This window comes from Corvus hawaiiensis, chromosome 1 (genome assembly GCF_020740725.1).
Source record: "Corvus hawaiiensis isolate bCorHaw1 chromosome 1, bCorHaw1.pri.cur, whole genome shotgun sequence".
Classification (NCBI taxonomy): domain Eukaryota; kingdom Metazoa; phylum Chordata; class Aves; order Passeriformes; family Corvidae; genus Corvus; species Corvus hawaiiensis.
The window spans coordinates 97,245,995-97,266,965 of NC_063213.1; the positions used below are offsets into that span (position 1 = coordinate 97,245,995).

A 20,971-nucleotide genomic window follows, 5' to 3' on the forward strand; every position below is an offset into this window, starting at 1 on the left:
GTTCTCCACAGCCCAGGATGCTCCAAAGTGGCCAAAATTCCCAAAAATTCCCCTTATCCATGTGCTGGAATCCTTTGGATTGGGATCTTACCCTTCTCGCCGCCAAAATCCTCCTCGTCCTCCGGGAATGGCGGCTCCAGCTCCTCATCTGGGCAAGGAAAAAAAGGTGGAAAAATCAGGGAAAAACCGGGAATGTCACGGCTCCGGCAGGCCCAGGGCTCCGGGAGAATGCCAGGAATGCCGAATTCCCACATGGATTTTGCGGAGGGAGGAAAAGTGGGAGAAGGTTTTCATGGAAAACGGGAATTGCTGCGGGCAGCGGGAAGAACGAATCCGTCAATTCCAGGTGCTCCCGTGGCAAGAGAGGGATGGGGAAAAGGAGATTCCAGAGGGGGAATGGGAGGAATTCCAGGCTGGGAATGGGAGGAAGGATGGGGGTGGCAGGAGGAATTCGGGAGAAGGAGGATTGGGGAAGAGGAGGAGGAAGGGATGGAAGAAATGATCCCGGGAAAGAGGCGGATTCCAGAGGGGCTGGGAAGGCTTGGAAAAACGGCTGGGATGGGAATGGGGCTGGGAAGGGTCCCTGGAGGGAGAATGCCAACCTCATCCATGGAAAACCCCTTCCCATCCATGGAAAATCCATTTCTATCCATAGAAAACCCATTTCTATCCATGGAAAACCCATTGCCATCCATGGAAAATCCCTTCCCATCCACGGAAAACCCATTTCCCATCCATGGAAAATCCCTTCCTATCCATGGAAAATCCATTCCTATCCATAGAAAACCCATTTCTATCCATGGAAAATCCCTTCCCATCCATGGAAAATCCCTTCCCATCCATGGAAAATCCATTTCTATCCATAGAAAACCCATTCCTATCCATGGAAAATCCCTTCCCATCCATGGAAAATCCCTTCCCATCCATGGAAATCCCATTTCCCATCCATGGAAAATCCATTTCTATCCATAGAAAACCCATTCCTATCCATGGAAAACCCCTTCCCATCCATGGAAAATCCCTTCCCATCCATGGAAATCCCATTTCCCATCCATGGAAAATCCATTTCTATCCATGGAAAATCCCTTCCCATCCATGGAAATCCCATTTCCCATCCATGGAAAATCCATTCCTATCCATGGAAAATCCCTTCCCATCCATGGAAAACCCATTTCTATCCATGGAAAACCCATTTCCCATCCATGGAAAACCCCTTCCCATCCATGGAAATCCCATTTCCCATCCATGGAAAATCCATTTCTATCCATGGAAAATCCTTTCCCATCCATGGAAATCCCATTTCCCATCCATGGAAAATCCATTTCTATCCATGGAAAACCCATTCCTATCCATGGAAAACCCATTCCTATCCATGGAAAATCCCTTCCCATCCATGGAAAATCCATTTCTATCCATAGAAAACCCATTTCCATCCATGGAAAACCCATTCCTATCCATGGAAAATCCCTTCCCATCCATGGAAAACCCATTTCTATCCATAGAAAACCCATTTCTATCCATGGAAAATCCATTCCTATCCATGGAAAATCCCTTCCCATCCATGGAAAATCCATTTCTATCCATAGAAAACCCATTTCCATCCATGGAAAATCCATTTATATCCATGGAAAATCCTTTCCCATCCATGGAAATCCCATTTCCCATCCATGGAAAATCCATTTCTATCCATGGAAATCCCATTTCCCATCCATGGAAAACCCATTCCTATCCATGGAAAATCCCTTCCCATCCATGGAAAATCCATTTCTATCCATAGAAAACCCATTTCCATCCATAGAAAACCCATTTCTATCCATGGAAAACCCATTTCTATCCATGGAAAACCCATTTCCCATCCATGGAAAACCCCTTCCCATCCATGGAAATCCCATTTCCCATCCATGGAAAACCCATTCCTATCCATGGAAAATCCCTTCCCATCCATGGAAATCCCATTTCCCATCCATGGAAAATCCATTTCTATCCATGGAAAACCCATTCCTATCCATGGAAAATCCCTTCCCATCCATGGAAAATCCATTTCTATCCATAGAAAAACCCATTTCCATCCATGGAAAATCCATTTATATCCATGGAAAATCCTTTCCCATCCATGGAAATCCCATTTCCCATCCATGGAAAACCCATTCCTATCCATGGAAAATCCCTTCCCATCCATGGAAAATCCATTTCTATCCATAGAAAACCCATTTCTATCCATGGAAAACCCATTTCTATCCATGGAAAATCCATTCCTATCCATGGAAAATCCCTTCCCATCCATGGAAAATCCCTTCCTATCCATGGAAATCCCATTTCCCATCCATGGAAAACCCATTTCTATCCATGGAAAATCCATTCCTATCCATGGACAATCCCTTCCCATCCATGGAAAATCCCTTCCTATCCATGGAAAACCCATTTCTATCCATGGAAAACCCCTTCCCATCCATGGAAAACCCATTTCTATCCATGGAAAACCCCTTCCCATCCATGGAAAATCCATTTCTATCCATAGAAAACCCATTCCTATCCATGGAAAATCCCTTCCCATCCATGGAAAATCCCTTCCCATCCATGGAAAACCCATTTCTCTCCATGGAAAACCCCTTCCCATCCATGGAAATCCCATTTCCATCAATGGACAATCCCTTCCCATCCATGGAAAATGCATTTCTATCCATGGAAATCCCATTTCCCATCCATGGAAAATCCATTCCTATCCATGGAAAACCCCTTCTCATCCATGGAAATCCCATTTCCCATCCATGGAAAATCCCTTCCCGCCCCCCCGGCCGTCCCTGCCCACTCCTCATCCTCCCCTCGCTGCTCCCAGGCACATTCCCGGGGAATTTTGGGCTGGGAAATCCAGGAATGGTGGCGGGATGAGCCCCTCCCGGCCAGCCAGGGGCTCTCCTGGAATTAAATCCGATGGATCCGGGGGTTTTCATGGAATTAAATCTGATGGATCCAGGGGGTTTCCTGGAATTAAGTCGAATGGATCCAGGGGTTTCCTTGGAATTAAGTCGAATGGATCCGGGGGTTTTCATGGAATTAAATCGGATGGATCCAGGGGTTTTCTTGGAATTAAGTCGGATGGATCCAGGGGATTTCTTGGAATTAGATCTGATGGATCCGGGGGTTTTCTTGGCATTAAATCTGATGGATCCAGGGGGTTTCCTGGAATTAAATCCAATGGATCCAGGGGTTTTCATGGAATTAAGTCGAATGGATCCAGGGGTTTTCTTGGAATTAAGTCGGATGGATCCAGGGGATTTCTTGGAATTAGATCTGATGGATCCGGGGGTTTTCTTGGCATTAAATCCAATGGATCCAGGGGATTTCATGGAATTAAATCGGATGGATCCAGGGGTTTTCATGGAATTAAATCGGATGGATCCAGGGGATTTCTTGGAATTAGATCTGATGGATCCGGGGGTTTTCCTGGAATTAAATCTGATGGATCCAGGGGTTTTCATGGAATTAAATCCGATGGATCCAGGGGTTTTCTTGGAATTAAGTCGGATGGATCCAGGGGTTTTCATGGAATTAAATCAAATGGATCCAGGAGCTCTCCTAGAATTAAATCCAATGGATCCAGGGCTTTTCATGGAATTAAATCGGATGGATCCGGGGCTTTTCTTGGAGTCAGGCCTGGAAGCGAAGCTCTGCCTTCCCAATCCCATCCCATACTGGGATTCTCCAGTGACGAATCACAGGAAAAAGCTGGAAAATCCAGGAAAACCAAACTCCGCTGCTTCCCCCTCCCTCCCCACCCTCGGGAAAAGCCCTTCCCAAACTCCGCATCCCAATCCCAGCGGCTCCGGCACCGCCGGCACATCCCGGGACTCTCCGGAATCTCGGCGGAGCCGCCTTTTTAATGGAGCAATTTGATTCAATTTTCCAGGCGATAAAATTCCCCGGCAGCGCTCGGCGCTTCCGAGCGGACACCTTCACTCCTGATTTAACATTCCCATCGAATCCTTCCCGGGAAATTGGAAAAATTTATCACCTGTGAAATTTTATTTGGCCTCGGCCGCGTCTGTTTTTGTAAAACTTCATTAACGCCGAGGAAATGATCTCTCCGGAGCTTTTCCCGGGATTTTTTCCGGGGTTTTTTCGTGCCGGGTGGGAAGGAGGGAGAGGGAGGCTTGGATTGGGATTTTCTCCTTTTTTTGTTGTTTTTTTTTTCCCTGGGTTTTTGGGGGTTTTGGGATGGAGGAGGATCCGGAGGTGGGATGGGGTGGGAAGGTTGGGAGGTCTGATCGGTGGGAAGGCGGGGAAATCCATGGGAACACGGGGAAAGCCATGGAAAGCCATGGAAACAAATGAAAATCCACGGAAACAAATGAAAATCCATGGAAACAAATGAAAATCCAGGGAAATCCACGGAGAGCCATGGAAATCTACAAAAATCCATGAAAATCCATGAAAAGACATGAGAAGACATGAAAATCCATGGAAAGCCATGGAACTCCATGGAAACACAGGGAAGCCTGTGGAAAGCCATGGAAACTCCTGGAAACCCATGAAAAGCCAAGAAAATCCTTGAAAATCCTTAAAAATCCATGGAAACAAATGAAAATCCATGGAAACAAATGAAAATCCATGGAAATCTACGAAAATCCATGAAAATCCATGAAAAGACATGGAAATCCATGGAAAGCCATGGAAAGCCATAGAAATCCATGGAAATCCACGGAAATCCATGGAAATCCATGAAAACACATAGAAATCCATGGAAATCCGTGGAAATCCAAGAAAATCCTTGAAAATCCATGGAAATCCATGGAAACTCATGGAAACCCCTGGAAATCCATGGAAACCCATAGAAACCCATGGAAATCCATGGAAAGCCATGGAAATCCATGGAAAGCCATGGAAACTCACAGAAATCCATGGAAAGCCATGGAAATCCATGGAAAGCTAAGGAAATCCACAGAAAGCCATGGAAATCCACGGAAAGCCATGGAAATCCATGAAAATCCACAGAAATCCATGAAAATCCATGGAAACTCATGAAAATCCATGGAAACCCAAGGAAATCCATGAAAATCCTTTATTTCCAGCTGGAGCTCCTCATTCCTCACTTCCCACCTTCACTTCCAAGGTTTTCCCCTTCATTCCCAGTTTTCTCCCTTCATTCCTCACTTTCCCTCTTATTTTCCCAGTTTTCCTCCTTCACTTCCCAGTTTTCCGCTTTCTTCCCGATTTTCCCCCCTTCACTTCCCAGTTTTCCGCTTCATTTCCCTCTTTCCCAACTTCCCGGCGCCGATTTTTGGATCCAAACCCCCCAACACAGAGAGAGAAATCCTGGGACAAACAAGAAAAAACCGGGATCTGCTTCCCACCCTTGAACTGGGACACGGAGACGCTCTCCGGGATGGGAATTCCAGCCTCGGGAAGAGGCGGAAAACCACCTGGAATTGCGGAGGTGGCTCTGGGTTGTGTCACCTCGGCTCTAATTCCATTATTTTATTCCCATAATCCAATTCCAGCCCTGCCCGCGGCTCCGGGAGGGAGCGTTTCCCTCATCCAGAGGCGGATTTTTCCCGGGAACACATCCCAGAGGTTCCTCTCTTCCCAAATTTCACCCAGACAGAGCTGAATTCCCGGATGGGAAATTCCCCGGGAAAATTGGTTCGGATTTGGGGGCTCCATCAAAAACTTGGAGCGAAGAAATGGGATAAAACCTTGGAATTTGGGGTTGGTTAAACTGGGAAATGCGGGGAATGGCTCCGGTGTGGGAATGGCCGAGGTGTCCTCACGTTTTTCCAGGGAAAAGTTGGGAATTTGGGAGCTCACCTGGCAGCACCTCGTAGATGTCGTCGCCTTCCAGCTCCGGGCTCGGCTCCTCCGGGATCAGGGTGGAATTGTGGGAATTGTTCATGGAATCGGAGCCGTCCAGGTCATTGGAGAGCTCCTCCTCCTCCTCTTCCTCCTCCTCCTCCTCCTCATCCTCATCGCAGGGAATGGTCAGGGAGCTCAGGTCTGCCGGAAAACCGGGAAAACGGGATGGAAACCCGGGAATTCTCCCGATTCCAGAGGGGTGGGATCGAGATCCAAACCCTGCGATCCGGCAAAAAGCCAAGGAAAAACCCGAGGAAAAGCGGAAAATCCCGGGGAATGACCCCAAATTCAGGCGTGAATCCCGAAGGGATGGAGCCTGGGCTTCCAGAGGTTCTGGAATTTTCCAGAGGTTCTGGAATTTCCCAGAGGGTTTCTGGAATTTTCTCCATCCCCAGCTGGAGGAACTCCCCACAAATCCCGGCGTGGATGGAGGGAAAGGCCGGATCCAGGTGGGAAAACGCTTCCCGAAGATCCCAAAGAACCGGGAGCGGCTCCGGACTCACCCCTGAGGAGGAACTGGATCTGCTCCACCCAATCCGCGGCCTCGGCCGGGCTCGGAGCTGTGAACTGCGGGAGAATCCATTATCCCGCGGGATCTGGGATGCGGGGACAGCGATCCGCCGTTCCCACCCCTGGGCCACACCCCAAAATTCCCATTTTCCCCCCAAAATTCCCTTTTTTCCCCTTGAAATTCCCATTTCCCCCCTGAAATTCCCTTTTTTCCCCCTCAAAATTCCCCTTTTCCCCCGAAATTCCCTTTTTCCCCCCAAAATTCCCATTTCTCCCTCACAATTCCCTTTTTTCCCCATGAAATTCCCTTTTTTCCCCATGGAATTCCCATTTTCCCCAAAAAATTCCCATTTTCCCCCTGAAATTCCCTTTTGTCCCACCCAAATTCCTGTTTTTCCCCCAAAATTCCCATTTTACCCCCAAAATTCTGGTTTTTTCCCCCAAAATTCCCTTTTCCCCCCCAAAATTCCCATTTTCCCCCCAAAATTCCCATTCTCCCCCCAAAATCCCCCCCAAAATCCCCCTTTTCCCCCTGAAATTCCCTTTTGTCCCACCCAAATTCCCTTTTTTCCCCTTGAAATTCCCATTCCCCCCCAAAATTCCCATTTCCCCCTCACAATTCCCTTTTTTCCCCTCGAAATTCCCATTTTCCCCCTGAAATTCCCTTTTGTCCCACCCAAATTCCCGTTTTTCCCCCAAAATTCCCATTTCCCCCCCAAAATTCCCATTCTCCCCCCAAAATCCCCCCCAAAATTCCCTTTTTCCCCTTGAAATTCCCTTTTGTCCCACCCAAATTCCCGTTTTTCCCCCAAAATTCCCATTTCCCCCCCAAAATTCCCATTTCCCCCTCACAATTCCCTTTTTTCCCCTCGAAATTCGCCTTTTCCCCCAAAATTCCCTTTTTTCCCCCAAAATTCCCATTTTCCCCTCACAATTCCCTTTTTTCCCCATGAAATTCCCATTTTTCCCCCCAAAATTCCCTTTTTCCCCCTGAAATTCCCTTTTGTCCCACCCAAATTCCCGTTTTTCCCCCAAAATTCCCATTTCCCCCCCAAAATTCCCATTCTCCCCCCAAAATCCCCCCCAAAATTCCCTTTTTCCCCTTGAAATTCCCTTTTGTCCCACCCAAATTCCCGTTTTTTCCCCCAAAATTCCCATTTCCCCCCCAAAATTCCCATTTCCCCCTCACAATTCCCTTTTTTCCCCTCGAAATTCGCCTTTTCCCCCAAAATTCCCTTTTTTCCCCCAAAATTCCCATTTTCCCCTCACAATTCCCTTTTTTCCCCATGAAATTCCCATTTTTCCCCCCAAAATTCCCTTTTTCCCCCTGAAATTCCCTTTTGTCCCACCCAAATTCCCGTTTTTCCCCCAAAATTCCCATTTCCCCCCCAAAATCCCCATTCTCCCCCCAAAATCCCCCCCAAAATTCCCTTTTTCCCCCTGAAATTCCCTTTTGTCCCACCCAAATTCCCGTTTTTCCCCCAAAATTCCCATTTCCCCCCCAAAATTCCCATTTCCCCCTCACAATTCCCTTTTTTCCCCTCGAAATTCGCCTTTTCCCCCAAAATTCCCTTTTTTCCCCCAAAATTCCCATTTTCCCCTCACAATTCCCTTTTTTCCCCATGAAATTCCCATTTTCCCCCCAAAATTCCCTTTTTCCCTCTGAAATTCCCTTTTGTCCCACCCAAATTCCCGTTTTTCCCCCAAAATTCCCATTCCCCCCCCCCAAATTCCCATTTTCCCCCCAAAACTCCCTTTTTCCCCCTCAAAATTCCCTTTTCTCCCCCTGAAATTCCCATTTCCCCCCAAAATTCCCATTTCCTCCCCCCAAAATTCCCATTTCCCACCGGTTCCCACCTCATAGGAGCGTTTTCCGGGACACAGCAGCTCGAAGCAGCATTTTTTCCGGGAATCTTTCCGGAGCTGGGAAGCCAAGCGGGCCTGGTAGCGCTCGATGGGAAAGGAGCCTTTGGGCTGCTTGCCTGGGAAAAGGGAATTGCCGGAAATTCCGGATTTCCCACCTTTTTCCCAGCCCTGGATATGGAAGGAAACTGAGGAACAGAGTGGGAAAATTCTGGGAATGGGAAATGGCCGGGAAATGGCGGGGAAGGAAAAAAGTCCAGGAAATTTTGGGAAAGGGGGAATTGCTGGGAAAATTCTGGGAATGGGAAAATGACCGGGAAAATTCCCTTTGCTCCAAGGGAAGGAAATCCCAAGGGAATGCCATAAAATTTCCCATTCCAAGGAATTGTCCCTTTTAATCCTCAGGAGATGGGAAGAGCAGAAAATCGGGAAAACCCGATCCCGATGCTTATTCCTGCTGGGAATGCATCCATGGAATGCTGGGGGGGGGGGGGGGGGAGGGGAATACTTTGGGGAAGATCTTTGGGAATTGTGGATGTCCGATGGTGGAATTCCCGATTCCTGGCATGGCTGTTTTTCCCTCCTGGATCAGTTTTTTTCCCATGGGAATTTCCTCCGGGATTTGTGGGAGCAGATTCCAGGCGGCCGCACTCAAAAATCCCAACCGAAATTCCAGAGGGATGCCAGGAGGATCCCATCCCATGGAATTCCCGTGGAATTTCCTTTCCTCTGTTGCCTTCTGGACACCCTTTGGAAAAGGCCCGATTCCCATCTCTCCCCAAAATTCCCAAATCCCCAATTTTGGCGTCAACCCCGCCCTGCTGGCGATGGTGGAGTTGGGAATCTTTTCCGGGATCAGAAAGGGCTGGAAATCCCTGGATAAAGGGCCTGGAAAAGGGACAAAGCCTCGTTTCCATCCCGCGGGAGTTTATTCCCATCCCCGCTGGGTGCAATCCATGGATTTGGGTGGTTTATTCCCGGTTTTCCTGCTGGTTTCGGGCGGGAAGGAGGAAATCCATCAATTCCCAAACTCCGCTGGAGTTCCCATGGATCCGACGGAGCACGACTGGAAAATTTCCCATCCAGGCCCTCCTGGGGCCGAATCCCAACCCAGGGATCAGGAAAACCTTGGAATTCTTTCATTTCCATCCCTTTCCCCTCATTCCTTATCCATGCAGTCGGAATTCGGGTGGGAAATCAACCAAAGCCAGCCGGGATTTACCCTTCCAGGAGCCGGGAATTGGGGTTTTCCGTGGCCCGAGCCTCCGAAGGTTGGGAATTCTTTTCCCACTCACTTTTCTCGTTGGCGTAGTAGAAGAAATTCCTTTGGGTGAGGACGCACCAGCGCTTGTGCCACTCGGAGCCGAAAAAGCTGGGCTCTGGAACGGGGGAAAAAAACGGGAGAAGTGGGAAAAATCGGGAAAAGAGGGAGAAAATCGGGGGAAAATCAGGAAAAGAGGGAGGAAATCGAGAAAAATCGGGGAAAGAGGGAGAAAATTGGGAAAAGAGGGAGAAAATAAAACGGGAAAAGAGGGAGAAAATCAGGAAAAGAGGGAAAAAAATTGGGAAAAGAGGGAGAAAAATCGGGAAAAGGGGGAGAAAATCGGGAAAAGAGGGAGAAAATAAAACGGGAAAAGAGGAGAAAATCAGGAAAAGAGGGAGAAAAATCAGGAAAAGGGGGAGAAAATCGGGAAAAGAGGGAGAAAAATCGGGAAAAGGGGGAGAAAAATCGGGAAAAGAGGGAGAAAAATCGGGAAAAGGGGGAGAAAATCGGGAAAAGAGGGAGAAAAAACAGGAAAAGGGGGAGAAAATCGGGAAAAGAGGGAGAAAAATCAGGAAAAGGGGGAGAAAATCAGGAAAGAGGGAGAAAAATTGGGAAAAGAGGGAGAAAATCAGGAAAAGAGGGAGAAAAATTGGGAAAAGAGGGGAGAAAATCAGGAAAGAGGGAGAAAAAAACGGGGAAAGAGGGAGAAAAATCGGGAAAAGGGGGAGAAAATAGGGAAAAGAGGGAGAAAATCGGGAAAAGAGGGAGAAAATCGGGAAAAGAGGGAGAAAATCGGGAAAAGAGGGAGAAATAAAAACGGGAAAAGAGGGAGAAAAATCGGGAAAAGGGGGGAGAAAATCGGGAAAAGAGGGAGAAAATCGGGAAAAGAGGGAGAAAATCAGGAAAAGAGGGAGAAAAATCAGGAAAAGGGGGAGAAAAATTGGGAAAAGAGGGAGAAAATCGGAAAAGAGGGAGAAAATCAGGAAAAGAGGGAGAAAAATTGGGAAAAGAGGGAGAAAATCGGGAAAAGAGGGAGAAAAATTGGGAAAAGAGGGAGACAATCGGGAAAAGAGGGAGAAAATAGGGAAAAGAGGGAGAAAATCGGGAAAAGAGGGAGAAAATCGGGAAAAGAGGGAGAAAATCAGGAGAAGAGGGAGAAAAATCAGGAAAAGGGGGAGAAAAATTGGGGAAAAGAGGGAGAAAATCAGGAAAAGGGGGAGAAAAATTGGGAAAAGAGGGAGACAATCGGGAAAAGAGGGAGAAAATCGGGAAAAGAGGGAGAAAATCGGGAAAAGAGGGAGAAAATCAGGAAAAGAGGGAGAAAATCGGGAAAAGAGGGAGAAAAATTGGGAAAAGAGGGAGAAAATCGGAAAAGAGGGAGAAAATCGGGAAAAGAGGGAGAAATAAAAACGGGAAAAGAGGGAGAAAAATCGGGAAAAGGGGGAGAAAATCGGGAAAAGAGGGAGAAAATCGGGAAAAGAGGGAGAAAATCGGGAAAAGAGGGAGAAAATCAGGAAAAGAGGGAGAAAATCAGGAGAAGAGGGAGAAAAATCAGGAAAAGGGGGAGAAAAATTGGGAAAAGAGGGAGAAAATCGGGAAAAGAGGGAGAAATAAAAACGGGAAAAGAGGGAGAAAAATCGGGAAAAGGGGGGAGAAAATCGGGAAAAGAGGGAGAAAATCAGGAAAAGAGGGAGAAAAATTGGGAAAAGAGGGAGAAAATCAGGAAAAGGGGGAGAAAAAATTGGGAAAAGAGGGAGACAATCGGGAAAAGAGGGAGAAAATAGGGAAAAGAGGGAGAAAATCGGGAAAAGAGGGAGAAAATCAGGAAAAGAGGGAGAAAATCGGGAAAAGAGGGAGAAAAATTGGGAAAAGAGGGAGAAAATCGGGAAAAGAGGGAGAAAATCGGGAAAAGAGGAGAAATAAAAACGGGAAAAGAGGGAGAAAAATCGGGAAAAGGGGGAGAAAATCGGGAAAAGAGGGAGAAAATCGGGAAAAGAGGGAGAAAATCAGGAAAAGAGGGAGAAAAATCGGGAAAAGGGGGAGACAATCGGGAAAAGAGGGAGAAAATTGGGAAAAGAGGGACAAAAATCGGGAAAAGGGGGAGAAAATCGGGAAAAGAGGGAGAAAATCAGGAAAAGAGGGACAAAAATCGGGAAAAGGGGGAGAAAATCGGGAAAAGAGGGAGAAAATCGGGAAAAGAGGAGAAAAATCGAGAAAAGAGGGAGAAAAATCGGGAAAAGAGGGAGAAAATCGGGAAAAGAGGGGAGAAAATCAGGAAAAGGGGGAGAAAATCGGGAAAAGAGGGAGAAAATCGGGAAAAGGGGGAGAAAATCAGGAAAAGAGGGAGAAAAATCGATGAAAAAAGCTGGAGAAATCCTCCTTCTCATTCCTTTGGGACGCGTTTCTCATGGCAGGCGACGCGCTCGGGGTTAAATCTCCGTCAAACGTCTTTAAGCCCGAGCTCAGCGGGAGTTAAGCCAGGCCCAGCTCTGAGCTCAGCTCAGGGAATAACCGGGAGCTGTTTCTGCCTCTTCCCATCAATAATTCCCGAGGAAATCGGATTAGGGCAGGGAATAATTTGTGGCTTTCACAGGAAAAGCGAGATAAGGCCGAGGCTGATCCCGAGCCCTGCTCTTATCTCCACATTAACCCTGGGACGCTCCCGAATCCCCGGAGCTTCTCCCGCTTTTTTCTCCTCATTAGTTTTGCCCTCCAGGCCTGGGCCCGGCTTAATTTAATTCCAAGCTTTAATTTGGATGCATTTGGATGCTCTGGACAAGGGAACGGATCCAGCAGGGCCTTGGAAAAACCTGGAAGCTGCAGCCTGGGGGAAATCCATGGATTTCCTGGGTTTTCCTGCTGGTTTTTAAGCTGGAAATTTGGGATTTTCCCGAATTCGGAGGCGACAATTCCGGAGCTCATCGGCTAATTCCAGGTTTTACCTCGGGATCTCTTCTCCAGGTATCCTTGCTTCAAAATATTCCCGGAATCCTGGACGGGCCTTGGGATCTCTTCCAGGCCTACAGGGAGCAGAGCAAAGGGAAATCTTGGAATTTCCCATTGCCACATTCCAAGGTTTCCAGCCCCTTTCCTTGGGGACGCAGAGCTGGGATATTGGTGGTGAAATCCCGGGATTTGGGTGGGAAGGAACCTCAAAGCTCAGCCATCCCACAATTCCCACTAAACCTGGGCGCTCCAAGGCTCCATCCCAGCTCAAATCCCGGGATTTGGATGGGAATGAACCTCAAAGCTCAGCCATCCCACAATTCCCACTAAACCTGGGCGCTCCGAGGCTCCATCCCAGCTCAAATCCCGGGATTTGGATGGGAATGAACCTCAAAGCTCAGCCATCCCACAATTCCCACTAAACCTGGGCGCTCCAAGGCTCCGTCCCGGCTCAAATCCCGGGATTTGGATGGGAATGAACCTCAAAGCTCAGCCATCCCACAATTCCCACTAAACCTGGGCGCTCCAAGGCTCCGTCCCGGCTCAAATCCCGGGATTTGGGTGGGAACGAACCTCAAAGCTCAGCCATCCCACAATTCCCACTAAACCTGGGCGCTCCAAGGCTCCGTCCCGGCTCAAATCCCGGGATTTGGGTGGGAACGAACCTCAAAGCTCAGCCATCCCACAATTCCCACTAAACCTGGCCGCTCCGAGGCTCCATCCCGGCTCAAATCCCGGGATTTGGGTGGGAAGGAACCTCAAAGCTCAGCCATCCCACAATTCCCACTAAATCTGGCCGCTCCGAGGCTCCGTCCCGGCTCAAATCCCAGGATTTGGGTGGGAACGAACCTCAAAGCTCAGCCATCCCACAATTCCCACTAAACCTGGGCGCTCCAAGGCTCCATCCCGGCTCAAATCCCGGGATTTGGGTGGGAATGAACCTCAAAGCTCAGCCATCCCACAATTCCCACTAAATCTGGCCGCTCCGAGGCTCCATCCCGGCTCAAATCCGGGATTTGGGTGGGAACGAACCTCAAAGCTCAGCCATCCCACAATTCCCACTAAACCTGGGCGCTCCGAGGCTCCATCCCAGCTCAAATCCCAGGATTTGGGTGGGAACGAACCTCAAAGCTCAGCCATCCCACAATTCCCACTAAATCTGGCCGCTCCGAGGCTCCATCCCGGCTCAAATCCCGGGATTTGGGTGGGAACGAACCTCAAAGCTCAGCCATCCCACAATTCCCACTAAACCTGGGCGCTCCGAGGCTCCATCCCAGCTCAAATCCGGGATTTGGGTGGGAACGAACCTCAAAGCTCAGCCATCCCACAATTCCCACTAAATCTGGCCGCTCCAAGGCTCCGTCCCGGCTCAAATCCCAGGATTTGGGTGGGAAGGAACCTCAAAGCTCAGCCATCCCACAATTCCCACTAAACCTGGCCGCTCCAAGGCTCCATCCCAGCTCAAATCCCGGGATTTGGGTGGGAAGGAACCTCAAAGCTCAGCCATCCCACAATTCCCACTAAATCTGGCCGCTCCAAGGCTCCATCCCAGCTCAAATCCCGGGATTTGGATGGGAATGAACCTCAAAGCTCAGCCATCCCACAATTCCCACTAAATCTGGCCGCTCCGAGGCTCCATCCCAGCTCAAATCCCAGGATTTGGGTGGGAATGAACTTCAAAGCTCAGCCATCCCACAATTCCCACTAAACCTGGCCGCTCCGAGGCTCCATCCCGGCTCAAATCCCGGGATTTGGGTGGGAACGAACCTCAAAGCTCAGCCATCCCACAATTCCCACTAAACCTGGGCGCTCCGAGGCTCCATCCCAGCTCAAATCCCGGGATTTGGGTGGCAACAACCGTTACACCTCAGCCATTCCGCGTTTCCCACTAAACCAGGCTTTTCCAGGCCCCATCCCAGCTGGAATGCTGAAATTTGGGTGGGAACAAACCTGAAACATTCCCATCCCACAATTCCCACCAACCCCGGGTTTTCCAAGCCCCCCATCCCAGCTTGAATCCTGGGATTTGCCGGAGTTTAGATCCTCTCCAGCTATTCCCGCTTTTCCGTGCCTCGGTTTCCCAGCTGGAAAATTGGGATAAGGGAGACTCCTTGACCGGATAAACGGATGGGTTTAGGGAGGAGCCGATCGGATCGGAAAAGGCTCAGGAAAATTGGGATCTGCCGGGAGGGGAAAAACAGAACCGTGACAAATAAAGGGATAAAACCACAAATCCGGGAATCCAGAACTCTGAAATCCCTGGAATTCCTTCCCTGTTCCCTCTCTCCCTCATCCCAACATTCCGACCCCGGCTCTGATCCACAGCGAGCCGGAAAATCCTGAATCATTCCCTAATGGAGCGTCCGTCCCATCCATCAGCGGGCGGGAATTTATCCCCATTAATTCCCTAATCCATGATAAATTTCCCGTCCTTTCCTGTCGGCGCGGGGACTCCGTAAATCCCGACTTTTCCTCCGGCTCCACCGGAGCGTTCAGGTGTGCTCCGACCATTCCTCGTTAGCCCGACGGCCTCATTTTCCCGGGAATGGCCTGGGAGGCTTCAATTTCCCGGGAATGGGGAGGACTTGGAGGTCTGGTTTTTCTGGGAATGGCCTGGGAGGCCCTCGTTTTAGTGGGAATGGCTTTGGATCCTTCATTTTCCTGGGAATGACCTTGGAGGCCTCGTTTTCCAGGAATGACTTGGGATCCTTCAATTTCCCGGGAATGGCTTTGGATCCTTCATTTTCCCGGGAATAAAGAGGCCTTGGAGGCCTCGTTTTCCAGGAATGACTTGGGATCCTTCAATTTCCCGGGAATGGCTTTGGATCCTTCATTTTCCCGGGAATGGGGGAGGACTTGGAGGCCTCATTTTTCTGGGAACGGCTTTGGATCCTTCATTTTCCTGGGAATGACCTTGGAGGCCTCGTTTTCCAGGAATGACTTGGGATCCTTCAATTTCCCGGGAATGGCTTTGGATCCTTCATTTTCCCGGGAATGGGGAGGACTTGGAGGCCTCATTTTTCTGGGAACGGCTTTGGATCCTTCACTTTCCTGGGAATGACCTTGGAGGCCTCGTTTTCCAGGAATGACTTGGGATCCTTCATTTTCCCAGGAATGGGGAGGACTTGGAGGTCTGGTTTTTCTGGGAATGGCCTGGGAGGCCTCGTTTTAGTGGGAATCGCTTTGGATCCTTCATTTTCCTGGGAATGGCTTTGGATCCTTCATTTTCCCGGGAATGGGGAGGACTTGGAGGCCTCATTTTTCTGGGAATGGCCTGGGAGGCCTCGTTTTAGTCGGAATCGCTTTGGATCCTTCATTTTCCTGGGAATGGCTTTGGATCCTTCATTTTCCCGGGAATAAAGAGGCCTTGGAGGCCTCGTTTTCCTGGGAATGACTTGGGATCCTTCATTTTCCCGGGAATGGCTTTGGATCCTTCATTTTCCTGGGAATGGGGAGGACTTGGAGGCCTCATTTTTCTGGGAACGGCTTTGGATCCTTCATTTCCCTGGGAATGCTGAGGCCCCATTTCCCGGGAATGGCTTTTGGATCCTTCATTTTCCTGGGAATAGAGAGGCCTTGGAGGCCTTGTTTTCCTGGGAATGGTGAGGCCCCATTTCCCAGGAATGGCTTTGGAGGCCCCATTTTCTGGGAATGGCTGGGAGGCCTCATCCATCACCCAGATGGGACGGGAACATTCCCGGGATTGCAGCTCCAGGCATTTATTCCAAGCTGGAATCTCAGCTTGGACACAATCCAAGCCTGGACATTGTCACTCAAGGATCCGATGGATCCCCTTCCCTCCTGGAATTCCACACCTCATTTTTCCCAATATTCCCACGATTTCCACTTCTCCCCACCAATCCCGCCTTTTTGTTCTTCCCAAGGTCTGGAATCCTGAAATCCGGGAAATTTGGGGTCTGGGAATCCTCCCAGGCGGGAATTGGGAACAGGGAGCATCCCTGGAGCTCCAGAGGTGGAAGAGGAGGATCCCGGAGCCTCCGGTGTCGGCTGATCCGGGGGCAATGGGATGAAACCTCTTCCATTAGGGAAGAGTGGGAGTTTCCCGGAGTCCAAACAATCCCAGGGATTAATGAGGTGCCGGGAGCTGCTTCCCAAATGAAAAAAAAACCCAGGAAAAATGAGCTGGCCGCTTCCTCTTGGAAAAGCTCCCAAGTGCCCGAAAATTCCAGGGGTTCCATGCGGATCCAGGTCTCCAAAATTTATTTAATACAAAAATAGGGATGGAAAAAAATAAAGGGAAGATGGGGAGGGATAAAATCGGGATCGGATTTATGGGAAAGGCAGGGAATGATAAAATCGGGATCGGATTTGAGGGAATTCTGACGGGAGTGGGGATGAATCCCAAGAGGGAAGGGCAGCGGGATCGGTGCTGCGGGAATGGGGATGGAGCAGCTCCTCAGAGCCTTCATCCCAACTTTCTGCTGGAAATCACCGGGATGGGATTGTCCCATGGGAAATCCAGTCTGGAATTTAGGCAGGACTTTGGTCGGATGGGTCCAGCTCAGCCATGGGAAGTCCGTCCTAAATCCTTCATCCTCATCCCGATTCTGATCCCGATCCCGATTCTGATCCCGATCCTCATCCTCATCCTCATCCTCCACATCCTCCATCCCGATCTTCATCCTCTTCCTTCATCCTCATCCTGATCCCAATCCTGATCCTGATCCCGATCCTGATCCTCATCCTCATCCTGATCCCAATCCTGATCCTTCATCCTCATCCTCATCCCAGCCCCCAACTCCATCCCAGCAATCCCAAACCACTTCCCAGGCCTTGAATCCTGCAGGAATCCCGCTGGAATATCCCACCCCAGAGCCAGAGCCGGGCTCAACCTTGGGATTCCCTCCTTTGGGATCACACAGGAATCCCCCAAGGGAATCCCGGCAATTCCAGAGGCGGCTCACTCGGGAATTCCAGAGGCAACAAATCTGGGAATTCTGGAGGTGGCAAACTCAGGAATTTCAGAGGTGGCAAACTCAGGAATTCCAGAGGCGACAAACTTGGGATAACTCCCCCCAGCGGAGCAAATCCTGGGGGGAACCCAGCATTTCTTGGGATTCCATCCATGGTGAACAGCTCCCATAAATCCCAGCGCATCCCTGGAATCCGCAGAGCGCCGGGATCACCTCTCTGCCCCCGCATCCGGCCGGGAAGCGCGGCTGGAGGGCGGCCACGACTTCTCCATGTTCCCGATAAGGAGCTCATCCATCACGGCCGGGGGAAGGGGAAAGGGCGGGAGCGGGGCCGGGATTTATCGGGAATGTGTCATTCCATGCGCACACGCCCCGCGGGACAAATGGATCCTCCATCATTCCCGGCCGCTCCGCACCTGCGGCCCGCACGCGCTCCGGGAGAGGGCGGCCGGAGCCATGGGTTTGATGGATTTTCCCGACTTTAATGGATGTAAACAAACAAAGGAGAGAGGGAAACATCAAATAATTCCCGTGACAGCTCCCGAAAGGAGCCGGGAGAGCGGGAAGCGCTTCCCAAAGGGAGCCGCGTTTGATGTGGGATCGGGATTTGTAAACAGCGGCAGCTCCGGATCGCGCCTTATCCAAATATTTCCCTTTCCCAGCGCCGGCTGAAAGTCGGGAATGACGGCTTTGGACTCTTCAACTTTCAGCTTTCACCCTGCGGCTCGGGAGGGGAGGGAGAGGGGGAGCCCCCCCCACCCCATTCCCGCCGGGATTTGATCCTTAATTCCCCTTTGGAAAAGCTGCTCTGGGGCACCTGGAGATCAAACTCCCAGCGCTGCATTCCCGGTTTTCCAGAGGGTCCTGAGCTCCTCCAGAGACCCCTCGGCCCCCAAAGGAGGGCGTGGAGGAGGGAGGGTGGGAAGCGGGGTCATTCCCATCATTCCCATCATTCCATCATTCCCATTCCCACCGGATTTGATCCCAATCCCCCTTTGGAAAAGCTGCTATGGGGCACCTGGAGATCAAACCCCAGGGCTGCATTCCCAGTTTTCCAGAGGGTCCAGAGCCCCTCCAGGGGTCATTCCCATCATTCCCATCATTCCCATCATTCCCATTCCCGCCAGGATTTGCTCCCTAATTCCCCTTTGGAAAAGCTGGAGATCAAACCCCAGGGCCGCACTTCCCACTCATTCCCAGTTTTTCAAGAGGGTCTGGAGCCCCTCCGGGGACCCCTCCGGTCACAGCCTTCATCCATCCCATCCATCCCATCCATCCCATCCCATCCATCCCATCCATCCCATCCCATCCCATCCCATCCCATCCCATCCCATCCCATCCCATCCCTTTTTTCCCTCCGGGAAGGGCTCCAGGCTCAGGAGCCGCCCATGAACCAATCCCAGAGGGATGAAGCTCCTCCGGCCATGGAGAACCAGGATTTGGGATGGGATAGGCTCAGGATTTGCTGAGCCGGGGGTGCCAATCCCAAATCCCGGTGGGATCATCCCTACCCCTTCTCCTTATTCCCAACAGCGAAAAGGAGACACGGGGGCAACGATCCCAGGGAAAATCCCAAACTTTGGGGAGCTGAGGCTGGCACAGAGTGGGAATTCCACGTTTAATCCCGGCGCTAAAATTCGGGAATGAAAGGAAGGGAATTAAAGAACCTCTCGGCCATAAATATCCCGGGAATTCCCACCCGGACTCCGGGGTCACATCCCGGCTCTTTAAAAACTCATCCCAGGAAAATCAAGTGCTCCCATCGCCTTCCGGGGAATATTTACGGCCTCCGGGAAGGGCTCGAGGGCAGAATTCCCACTTGGAATGCCAGAGGTCAGCGCAGGGACGGACGCGACTGAGGGATTTCCCTCCCGAGGCTCCAAGGCCGCAGATCCCAACCCTGGAGCTGCTCCCAAGGGACGCTCCCGGGCTTTGGGGTCGCGTCCCGGGGCAGGAATCAGGGAAGGGCCGTGTCATTCCAGGATTTTGCCACAAGGAAGCAGCAGAAGCTCAGGATTGGAGCCGGGAGCGGGAGCGGCCCCGGCGGGAGCGGCGGCGGGGGCTGGGATCCCAAATCCCAAATTTCCGCCCCAGAAAAGGGCTGGGAACCCCGGCTGCGCTCCCAATTCCCAAATTTCCACCCCAAAAAAGGACTGGGAACGCTGTCCGGGATTCCCAATTCCCAAATTTCCCATCTCAAAAAGGGGCCGGGAACCCCGGTCGGGATCCCAATTCCCAGTTTTCCACCCCGAAAGGGGCTCTGCTGATTCCCTGGACCCCCCTTCCCAAATTTCCACCCCCAAAATTCTCTCCCCCCCCCCCCCCAAACGGACACCCCAAACCTCTGCCCCAAGCCAGGTTGGAATCTGTGGGAAATTGAATTTTCTGGGATCTTGCTCCCAATCCTGGAGCTTTTTATCCTAAAAATCCCGGAGAGGAGGGTACCGGAGAGGGGAAAAAAATCCTAAAACCAGAACTGGGGGAAATTGGGCTTTCCCAGCTCCCGGTTTGGTGTTAAACCGGTCAAGTCCGGCTTTTCCTGATCCCGTTTTCCTTAAATCCATGCTCAGCTCAGCGCAGAGGACATCGGAGGGTCTTGGACCCATCCCTGTCCCTGTTCCCATCCCTGTTCCCATCCCCATCCCTGTCCCCTGTTCCCATCCCTGTTCCCATCCCCATCCCTGTCCCTGTTCTCATCCCTGTTCCCATCCCTGTCCCTGTCCCCATCCCCATCCCTGTCCCCATTCCCATCCCTGTCCCCATTCCCATCCCTGTCCCCATCGCTGTTCCCATTCCTGTTCCCATCCCCATCCCTGTTCCCATCCCTGTCCCTCCAAAACCCCTTTTCCCCCCAGTTTTAGGATGGCAGCACCTCCATGCCCCCCATTCCCACTGGGAATTCCAAGGGAAGCATAGGAAGGGTTGCCAGGTCCCCATTCCTGTCCCTGTCCCATCCCTGTCCCTGTCCCCATCCCTGTCCCTGTTCCCATCCCTGTCCCTGTTCCCATCCCTCCAGATCTCCTTTTATTCCTGATTTTGCGGTGGCAGCTCTGTGCCCCCATTCCCGCTCCGACTGGGAATTCCAAGGGAAGTGGAGGCGGGGTTCGAAGGTCCCTGTTCCCATCCCTGTTTCCATCCCCATCCCTGTCCCTGTTCCCATCCCTGTCCTCATCCCCATCCCTGTTCCTGTTCCCGTTCCTGTTCCCATCCCTGTTCCCACCCCTGTCCCTCCAAAACCCCTTTTCCCCCAGTTTTAGGATGGCAGCACCTCCATGCCCCCATTCCCACCGGGAATTCCAAGGGAAGCATAGGAGGGGTTGCCAGGTCCCCATCCCTGTCCTGTCCCCATCCCTGTTCCCATCCCTGTCCCTGTTCCCGTTCCAGTTCCCACCTCTGTCCCTGTCCCTGCCCCTGTCCCTGTCCCTGTCCTCATCCCCTTCCCTGTTCCCATCCCCGTTCCCATCCCTGTCCCTCCAAAACCCCTTTTCCCCCCAGTTTTAGGATGGCAGCACCTCCATGCCCCCATTCCCACTGGGAATTCCAAGGGAAGCATAGGAGGGGTTGCCAGGTCCCCATCCCTGTCCTGTCCCCATCCCTGTTCCCA

At 51.0% G+C, this 20,971-nt stretch overlaps 1 protein-coding gene across 4 annotated transcripts in view; it reads right to left on the reverse strand.

Annotated features, from left to right (window-relative positions):
- Positions 1–20,971, reverse strand: part of SKAP1 (src kinase associated phosphoprotein 1) — a 130,342-nt gene that overhangs the window by 22,842 nt on the left and 86,529 nt on the right. For all 4 annotated transcript variants that reach the window (XR_007206804.1, XR_007206801.1, XR_007206803.1 and 1 more), the window contains exons 5-10: positions 12,430–12,507; positions 9,519–9,602; positions 8,218–8,342; positions 6,354–6,417; positions 5,806–5,991; positions 92–148 (exon numbers count right to left, since the gene is read on the reverse strand). Coding sequence is in view for 1 of the 4 variants with exons in the window: in XM_048318982.1 (XP_048174939.1) it covers positions 92–148; positions 5,806–5,991; positions 6,354–6,417; positions 8,218–8,342; positions 9,519–9,602; positions 12,430–12,507 (594 nt within the window). In the remaining 3 variants the exon portion in view is untranslated. The remainder of the gene's footprint in view (positions 1–91; positions 149–5,805; positions 5,992–6,353; positions 6,418–8,217; positions 8,343–9,518; positions 9,603–12,429; positions 12,508–20,971) is intronic.